Source organism: Barbus barbus (assembly GCF_936440315.1).
Source record: "Barbus barbus genome assembly, chromosome: 24".
NCBI classification, from domain to species: Eukaryota; Metazoa; Chordata; class Actinopteri; order Cypriniformes; family Cyprinidae; genus Barbus; species Barbus barbus.
The window spans coordinates 11,544,658-11,554,997 of record NC_136752.1 but is presented as its reverse complement, the minus strand read 5'-3'; the positions used below and the strand labels follow the sequence as shown (position 1 = coordinate 11,554,997).

Below are 10,340 nucleotides of genomic sequence, written 5' to 3'. Positions count from 1 at the left end.
TTAATCTCGGGGACAGTTCACCCAAAAATGAAAATTCTGTCATTAATTACCCACCCTCATGTCTTTCCAACCCCGTAAGACCTTCTAGTTCATCTTCAGAACACAAATTAGGATATTTTTGAGGAAATCTGAGAGCTTTTTGACCCCGCATAGACAGCAACAGAACTACCACGTTTAAGGCCCAGAAACGTAGTAAGGACATTGTTAAAATAGTCCAGTGGTTCAACCGTAATTTTATGAAGCTATAAGAATTATTTTTGTGTGTAAAGAAAACAAATAATGACTTCATGCAACAATTTATTCTCTTCCTTGTCAGTCTTCGACGTGCGCTTACAAGAGTACAATGACGCATGCGTAGTTGCGTTGCTGTCTATGCAGGGTCAGAAAGCTCTCGGATTTCATCAAAAATATCTTAATTTGTGTTCCGAAGATGTTCTGAAGATGTTTGGAACGACATGAGGGTGAGTAATTAATAACAGAATCTTCATTTTTGGGTGAACTATCCCTTTAATAACCTAACACTAACAATAGAATTTAAAGGAAAACCAATCATAAGTCGTGTTCATGTACTCTCATGTGTTTTTAAGTATTCCCCTTGGACACTTTATTTTATGGTTATTTTATTTAAATTAAAACTTCTGCCTCTACATCCATTGGGTCTGTGCTCATCCTGATACAGCTCATTCAAAATCATTATAGCATAAGTGTCTAGTCCTACATTCGGGGTACCCACAACATTTGACCAATCAATTTTCATGATTTTTGCAGCCAGTTATTTTTAACTGATTAAATATTTCAGAGCTGATCATATTTTAAACTTACTCATGATGGAAAGTTCCATAACTCTTTGAAACTATTATCTTCCTTTACTTTTCTGAGTCTGGAAATTACGACTCCCAGGTATTCCACGACTGTGGAAACAGTGTAGATTATCTAAGAAGTAACCCATGAATCAACTGAAACAAATCTACTAAGATCCAATGCCAAAAACACAACTTAAACAAAATGGTGCTACACAGGCCAAGCAAACACTCGAAAAGACACTATTTAAAATTTCATTTCAGCCTTTGCAGTAAATCTTCATAACACACAAACCATAGGAAAACGAAGGAATGAACCAATCCCATGTGCTCTCAGTTAAAGTGCTCTATGTAGTGTGCATGAACGAATGGGTCATGCCTTCTTTCTCCTTAAATGGCCTCGCTCTCGTGGCGTTCAAGGGCGGGAGGCAGTGTGACACCACAAGGACCCTCAAAGTGATATCTGTTGGTGAGAAACACATCTCAAATAAACCACACGCAGGTGTTCAATTTGTTTTGTGAAATGTACCGTTCAGTGTTTGCTCAAATGCGACAGCGAGAGATGTCACTTAGAGTCTGCGTATGTGGAGGCTTGTTCGCAATAGAGCAGCTATGTGTTATCCTGTTGAATGGGCTGACTGAGTGGCATCTCTGTGGCTCATGTAAAGTGATAGTTTGTGTATTTGTATGTCTTACTTAAAGCGCATAGTAGCAGGTGTGCACTCCATGTTGAATTCAGCAACAGGCACTCCTCTACCTGCCACCTGAGGAGCGAACATGGCTGCTGGGTAAACTACGGAGGAGGTGCCCACCTAGAGACAAGTAAACAATGTGACAAACACAGAATACAGTTGGAGGTGGCAAATTCTTTACATAAAGCTGTCAACACAAATGCATCTATATGAGGGATTGACAACATTGTGTTGTAAATATTTTAGGCAGACATTTATGCAGCTACCTTCTTAGTCACAGACCACCCAAACCTACATGTAAAACGGTAGAAATATGTTAACCAGTGTAATTTTTTAATAGTATTGTTTTTCTTACTATTATGCCAGGGTTTCCTGCAATGCTGACTCTCTAAAGCCACAGTGTAAAAAACATAAATCCCATTTATTCGAATTGTAAATGTAATTTTGCAGTCTGAATTGAATGTGATGTGATAAAAAGACTGGGCACCTTGTAAGCTGCACGAATAAACAAGCTTACAACTCCAGTGAAGTCCGATTCATGAATGAATTACCCATTTGAGCAGCTTCTTTAAGTGATTCATTTTAACTCATATTACTGGTTTGAAGAGTCTTTCACTGAATTAATTCACTAAATTCCTCAGAGCGGTCAATAAATCAACATCTGACTCACTTAATAAACTGCAAGATAGCGTTCCTTTCTTTTTTGCATTCGGAAAGCTCGTGAAAATTACTGACTGATCTCTAGTAATTGATTCAAATGTAGTTTGGTGTTAGCCTGTTGCTAAGCTAACAACTCAATACTTTAGTAAGCTAAAAATACAAACATGTAATGTAAATTTGGGATTTCATCAAAATAAGGCATTATAGACAGCAGATAAGGTTGCAGCATAAGTTCTGGAATAGGTCTATTCTTGATGCCTTAAAATCCTTTCTAGGTAGTCAGTTCACTTGGTTCTGTAGTGCGTTATGCATTAAGCTGCTATCACTCACCACTAAGCAGAGATCACATTTTTCCAGCTCCTGCTCCACAGCAGTGAGAATATCTGAATCCAGAGTCTCTCCGAACCAAACCACATGAGGCCTCAGCAATCCGTTACAGCTACTTCTGTCACACCTATAAACATAAAGTACAAAACTAACATCTTGAACATGAAATAGTAAACACGTGGATATATGCTGCCAACTGCTGGAGAAAAAGTGTTCCTCTTATTCTGTATTGATCTTTACATCTTTTTTTAATTTCCCCATGAAGTCCAGTTATAACGGTTGTTGAGGTTTCTTGCACCAAAGCAGCCCCAATTTTGTATTACATGACTACCCTCTTACCTCTATTAATTATACAGCCTTACAGTATGTTTACAGTAAAGCAAACCAGAGGTATGCATTCCAGCAGCATCTGATTAGATTTGTTGCAGCATAGGACACAATTCCTGATTTGTAGGCAGTAGTGGGCAATGTTTGGAAGAGTTGTTAGTTGAAGCAGGCAGTCTAACTGTGACTGTTTTTTCTTTTAATAATGCAACACACACCACACTAGTTTTTTTTTTTTTATATGCAACATCATTTTTTTATGTTTTTGAAAAAATGTTCACCAAGACTGTACTTATTTGTTCTAAAATGCAGTAAAACTGCAATATTGTGAAATATTATTACAATTTAAAATAACTTTTATTTTACTATATTTAAAAATGTCATTTATTCCTGTAATGCAAAGCTGAATTTTCAGCTGTCACTACTCCAATCTTCAGTGTCACATGATCCTTCAGAAATCATTCTGATATGGGCACAACATAACAGTGGTGCTCAATAAACATTTCTTATCATTATTATCAATGTTGAAAACAGTTGTGCTGTTTAACATTTTTGTGGAAACTGTGATTTTTTTTAATAACATTTAGGGTTATTTGATTAATCAAAAAAGAAAGCTTAAAAGAACAGCATTTATTTAAAACTGTTTTTTTTTTCATAATGTAAATGTCTTTACTATCACTTCTGATCAATTTAATGTGTCCTTGCTGAATAGAAGCATCTATACTTTTAAAACCCAAACAGTGTGTAGTTCTCAGTTCCTTGCAAACTGTTAAAATGTAAAACAGTCTAAATCTGATTCAATCTAAATCTGATTCTGCACAAAAATCTGCACAGAACTACAGTATGCAGAACATTTTGCAGATTTGCACACAACTGTGTTTATTAAATATGTTGGCAAATTCCTTAACAGAACAGCAATTTCTAACTAACAAAGTACTGCAATTTCTGACTAATCATCACAGTCTACTGATCTGCAACAAAGCCCAAACTCACAAACCTGGGCAGGTGCTCCACTGGTATTCTGGCATCCTTGGCACTGGGGTCAGGCTCTCTGACAGTTGAAAAAAGAATTAAAAAAGCAAATACAGAGAGTGCAGTCTCTTGTGGTTTAAATATTTGATGAAATAATGGTGATGTGTTTGTATGAGCTTTTACCCTTTCCCCTCCAGAGCAGTACAGATTGGACTCTTGTGGTTGGCTTTGACTTCTCCACAGCTCATGCAGCGGGTTTTAAATAGACTACCTAAAGAGAAAGAGAGACGAGAGAGAGATCAGTTGAAGGGAATAAACTCAATTTGAAGGTATGATTATATGAAAAGATGGGACAAAAGCCCCACTGACCAAATAGATGCCCCATCAATTGAATTTCTGTTAATCAGATGTCAACCAATAATTAATGTACTTTAATGGTGTCCTGGTTTGAGTAGCTAGTGTCTCACCGTGGATTTCATAGACATGTTTGGAACCAGCACGATGGTGCAGTTCATCGATGTTCTGAGTGATGATCACAACAGAGCGCCCCTGCTTGCTGAGACGGGACTCACACTCCGCTATAGCCAGGTGTGCTGGGTTTGGCATCTTACTGCGCATAACCTGCAAAATTAAATACAATTAATTACAATATGAAAAATGAAATCAATTAAGTTGTTATTAGGATGCAACCAAACATTATTTTTTGTTTAATTATTCTTAATTATTTAACTGCAACCCCAGTATTTAAATATATACCAACATGGGATGCTGAAAATGGCTAGTAAAATTTTCAAAATGTAATAATAATCATCTTTATTAAAAATTAAATAAAGATGAACTTTAAATAAAGTTCTTTCAGTGTTAATGTATTATTACATTTTAGATAGGTTTGATATATTATAATATAGTAGGTTGTTTTTCTCATATTGGTACCTACAACTGAAATTTTAGCATTTTGGTGACAACATTAATAACAATTTTTTATTTTTTTTTAATTCAAGCATGCATCTCATAACCGATCTACTATTGTAAAGTAACTCCACCCCTCTGTGGATGCTGTGTGAATTTCAGTCCCAGAATTAAACAGTGACGTTCTTTCAGATTTCTTAGTTCAATTCTTAGGATGCCAAACATGCATACAGAAGAAAAAGTAAAAGTAGTAGTCTCATTAAAGTATTAGCATAACACTCCAGGCATTTATATTTTACTATTCCAAATGTATGAATATAACAGTGAATCGATCACTGAAAGAGACAAATGGCATTATGATATTGGTAACCATTTAGTCAGTAATGTGTGACCCACCTCACGTCTGTAATGGTAAAATTCCCATACTAAAGAAGGATCTCGAGAGAAAGCTTCAGGGGTTGCCAAATCCTGAAAGAGATGAAAAGAAATCTCTTATAAGTTAATGTTTGCTTATGTGAAACAAAAAACTTGACAGAAAATTATTACAGTAGTATTTAGAATAAAATTATCTATATACATTCTGTTGTGCAGCACTTAAAAAATAAAACATCAATGTTCTGTTGTAAAATAATTATTATATTTTCATTTGATTAAATTGCTAATTTTTATATTTAATATTAATATATTAAACTTATTATTATTAATGTTTTCTTGCTTGCACTACAGCGTTTATATGCTCTGCTACAGGTAGCATGACAAATTTGGTCAGAGCTGTCAAATACAGTAGATGTTGAAAGTTTACAGTCATTATTTACAATGCAAAATGTAAACTATGTTTTACAGGCCCATGTGTATATAATTCTGAATCGTAAATTAAAGAAAAGTCATGCAGTATAATATACAACTGGGTCCTTACTGTAACTTTTCCACTACTTTTCAAAGCCTTCAATGAGGTGTTTTACACAGCAAAGAAAGACTAAGACTCGCCTCTTCATTTAGAAGTGTATTTAGGCTTTTATGTTGTTATGTTGTCAATTAGAGCATGATATTGCCTTGCAGTCACTGTGCTTACGCTGTTATGCACTGCCAAGTACTATATAAGTCAGGGGTTTTCAAAGGACCACAGGGGAATGGAATGGGATATGTGAAAAATTTGAGATATATATTTTTAGAGCTGTCAAAGTTAACATTAAGACATTAATGAAATCTGTTTCATGTACATTCACATTCACAAAATGTTATACTTTTTTATTATGCTTTCAAAAGACTTCAGAAATCAAAGCATTAATTGTAATTAATTCATATTCTTTGTTTTTCTAGTTTTTTTTCCCCCTAAATAATTTTCTGAAATAAAAATAATAATTGTTAAACTCACATTCATTGTAAACGTAATTAAAATATATATATATATATATATATATATATATTTTAATAAGATAATGCTTTAACAATTTGTTTTAGTATATTATTAATGTAAAAGCCAAATTATTTAATTTTGGAAAATAAAACTACATTTAATATTCTCCTTTAATATAGCTGCCTTCATTTATCAATAGAAGGGATCATCACAAAAGGATTGTCATATTTGAGTCCTAGCATCAAAAAGTTTGAAAAACCTTGGTATAAGTCCTATATTGAAACTAAGATCAGATGTGTATACAATGTGTGTTACCTGTGCCTGCCATTTCCTCCAGTAGCCCCCCTGTCCTCTAAAAGTTGGTACTCCACTCTCTGCGCTCACTCCGGCCCCCGTAATGATAGCAATGTGCTTGGCTTTAGCAAAATCCACACGAAAGTCTGCTAAATCTGCAAAATGAAACAAATTGCAAACCATTTAATTCACAGGCCACCCACTGCCATACATACACAGTGAAGACAGTCTTAAAAGTGTTTTACTTGAGCTTGGTCTAGCCATCTTTGGAGCGTTCCAGTTCAGTCTGACTGCCACAAATAGGTGAGACGTCAGCCTCTTACACATCAACTGACGCAGAATCATTGAGGGTTAAATGTCACTCTGCACAGCGAGAAAATCAGAAAAATATATATATTTTACAAAATGGAACATACTCACCAGCACACACACACACACACAGAATCAGAGAATGAAATTAAAGCACTTCCTCTTTCTGTAAGGACCTGTTCCTTTGCTAGAAAAGGGGGCGTGTCCAGGAAGTAGTCTGACAGGTTGGGAAATTCTGGAATGATATCCTTCTTCTATTCATAATCTCATAAAGCGTCAAAAACTTTATAAGTTTTACTTTAGTTAAACTTGAATAAATTATGTATATTATAATTTCTTCAAATTCAACTAAAGCAAAACTTAATAAAACTTTTGTTTTATTGTATTTTCCCCCAAATACAATGTTTATTATTTAAATATTTTTATATTTATTATTTAAATAGTAAATAACATTAAAAACCCATTTTAATAATAAACGTATTGTATTTGGACAATAAAATACAATAAAACAAAATAAAGATGTTATGTTCTTATATTTTAATTTGACATTTTAAAATATTGTTTGTTTGTTTTTTGCTATTTATAATATATATTATAATAACTCCTTTGTGCAGCTTTTTTTGAAAAACAAAATGTTATTTGTATATATAAAGTATATGTATATATTTATTTAAATACATTTTAAAAGATTTACTACATTGTTAAATTTAACATTTTAAATTATAAGTTTAAATAACCCATTTAAATGCAATCCAGAAATATGAAAACATAAAACACCAAATTTGGGAAAAAAAATTAAAATGGCTTTAACATAAGAGACACTTAAGGAAATAACTCGGCATAAAATCTGACTCACGTTTCCATGTCCTCAATACATTTTAAAAGATGTATTCATTTGTTTTATACCAATATAATAATTATGTGAACTTGCAGTATGAGTGAATGTTAAATATTGTAACTACTAAGCTGTTTCAAACCAGAAATGTTTTGGGAATATTTTTTTATAATTCATATTGGTAATAATGTCACAGGCTTTTCCCATGTCCTCAGTTTTACTTATTTTTGGTGTGAAACAACAACAAACATCTGTAAGTATTGATATGCCTTGATGAATTCTGTGAGGTCTGACTTATTAGCTGGTTATAAATAAACCTGCAAGATATTATTTTAAAACAACTTTTGATAATATTAACAAAATTAACTTCAATTTGACACCCCAATGTAAGATTTTATTTCCATTCTGTTAAGAACCATGTTTATTTCTTTATTTACCGCCTATTACTGTTCATTTTCTTGCCAATGTGTAAATAATCAATTTAATTAATAAAATTGAGTTAAAACACCCCTAAAGTGCCTGCTTGACCTGAGCATATTTCTAAATATCTGGTATGGTGGTGTACCCCTTTATTTAACGTAGTTCCTTAATAAAACAGCACAACCTTATTCATTTTTTTAAGTTAGGCTACAGTTGTCACATAAAAGGAATGAGTCTGACCCACATGCACGAGACTCGTGGCACTATTGCAGGATCACAGGAACATGAAAAGAGGACAGAACTGAGATGCAATAAAGTAAAACTTTAATAAACATATGTGGACCTTGTAAAATGACCACAGCTGTGCAGAGACTCAAATGTAATTTAAAAAACACTTGATAGGTCAAACGGCAACAAAGCAGTAGTGCATGTGCAATACATTCTGATGCTTTGCCACATGAACTATCTAACAGAATGAAAGGAAAGTAACAGCTACCTGCGTGTGTTGTGCTGACTTCTGTCACAGATTGTGTAGATTTAGCCTAGTCCAGCAGAGCAGAAGATGAAGTTTGTATTTATTACATCCACTCAGTTGCTGTCATGAGTCAATGAAAGAGGGTGCACTGCCATCGGTTTTGAGACAAAATTGCACGAACAATAAGACAACAAATGTTACTTTCATATCACACACCTCTGAGGGGCGTTTGGTGGCTCAGGAAACTCAAGCGTCCATTGAGTCACATGCAATCTCTGAACGCATTTTGAGTTATTGATTATATTTGTGCACCATAATGTATAAACGATTAAATAAATTAATTTCAATGATTGTTACCTGAAAAACAAGCAGACTAACTCACCACAGTCATTTCTATAAAATCACATTTGAAAAGCCTCATCCAGTAATCGCATTCGTCTGTGAATGGTGCATCCTAACCATCGATGAGAAAAGTAACATGCATCACGCGTCTTTGTGTCTATTCAGCGTCGGGCCTATTGTGCAATTATTTGCAACCGAATAATGGCCCTAATAAACTTTAATATCCAATGAATTGATGGTAAAAGGGTGAAGATTTTAAATATGACAATTATTATTTTATAATATTTAAATACGAGTCACTAAACCCCGCCCATTTTGCATATAATTCTAATGTTTTTGAGAAGAACACGCTGACAGTGAAGACAGCCACTTATGGAAAGAGCGACCTCTATCGTGCAGAACATAAAACATACAGCAGAACTAGACACTTGAAATATGTAGTAGAGGCTGATTTCATTGATAGCCTGGCAAGTGAATTTGGGATATACCGTCCGTACCCATCCGTTATCCATTGCTTATAATTAGCAAATTATAGGATCATAACGATTAGTGCTGTCAAATGATTAATCGTGATTTATTCTGTTGGTGGGTTGTATATAACGATATTTGCTATTTTATTTTAAAGCATAATTTATGTGCACACACCCTTTACATTACAAATATCCACACCCTCCTCGTCTCCCAAAGTGCCAAATAATAATCCAGAAACGTCTTATGAATAGGGCTGGGTATCGAGTTCGATACTTTTTAGGCACCGACCGAATTGCCTCGATACCACCGAGTATCGAAAAACGTCTTGTCGTTCGGTACCAAATTTCGATACCTAAGGGGTTAATCTCATTAACGTCAGTGAGCCAATAAGCCTGCAGCACTAGGTGTGTTTGACTAGAAGCGGTGCGGTGCTGATTGATCAGTGTTTGACATCCGCGAGAGCGTTTCGAAAGCGTACGGAGCAGTCTGCTCTCTATATCGCGCAGTTTCACTTACTTGACACAGACTGAAGCTCGCGTGACGCTCGCGGTCATTTCAGCGTCTGCCGTCTCACTAAATGAGGACGTAAACACATGAACAACAGCTCCAGAACTGCTCTGAGAGTCACTTCATGAGCATTTTACCGTTTGATTTGAGTAAAACTTGCGTCATATCATCTACACACAGAACTGTAAAGGTATTCCCGGAAACCCGTCAAAATAAAAATTCGGATTAACTTGGAAGACACTGCGGCAGAAATAAATTAATATTGTTCAGCAGAGTGTACATACTGCTACTACTAGGCTACTATTAAAATTATTAAACCTCTTATTTTTTAATTAATGATCACACAACATTTCTTCCATGTTTTAATTTTAATAGTAAAATTTTGTTTGCCAAAATAAATAAAGTTTTATGCCTTCATTTGAAAACCAGATACAGCACACAGAATTTCTGAGGAAAAAGAAAACATTTCATAAGGCTGTTTTAAGAATACATTTGAATAAACTAAGTAGTTTTTATGCATTCAAATAATTAGACATACTACAACATAGAATTTAATAACAATAAAACTGTTTTCATAAAATTGGTATCGAAAAAAGTATCGTTCAGGAACTGGTATCGAACTCAAGGTATCGGTATCGAACATTTT

General features: G+C 34.3%; 1 protein-coding gene across 5 annotated transcripts; it reads right to left on the bottom strand.

The window, feature by feature from the left end:
* Window positions 1-261: 261 nt before the first annotated feature.
* sirt5 (sirtuin 5) lies at window positions 262-9,880 on the bottom strand. Of its 5 annotated transcripts, XM_079374902.1 has the most exons (12): window positions 8,732-8,800; window positions 8,591-8,649; window positions 8,396-8,494; window positions 6,581-6,698; window positions 6,357-6,490; window positions 5,081-5,152; window positions 4,243-4,396; window positions 3,959-4,046; window positions 3,801-3,854; window positions 2,483-2,606; window positions 1,497-1,612; window positions 262-1,263 (listed from the first exon to the last, which is right to left on the bottom strand). In XM_079374902.1, the coding sequence occupies exons 4-12, from the start codon at window positions 6,678-6,680 to the stop codon at window positions 1,191-1,193; spliced, it is 915 nt and encodes a 304-aa protein (XP_079231028.1). In that variant the 5' UTR covers window positions 6,681-6,698; window positions 8,396-8,494; window positions 8,591-8,649; window positions 8,732-8,800; the 3' UTR covers window positions 262-1,190. The 5 variants fall into 5 exon arrangements, with proteins under 5 accessions (XP_079231028.1, XP_079231030.1, XP_079231029.1 ...); XM_079374904.1 differs by lacking the exons at window positions 8,591-8,649; window positions 8,732-8,800 and adding an exon at window positions 9,704-9,880; XM_079374903.1 differs by lacking the exon at window positions 8,591-8,649 and having other exon boundaries at window positions 8,396-8,522; window positions 8,757-8,816.
* Window positions 9,881-10,340: the final 460 nt, after the last annotated feature.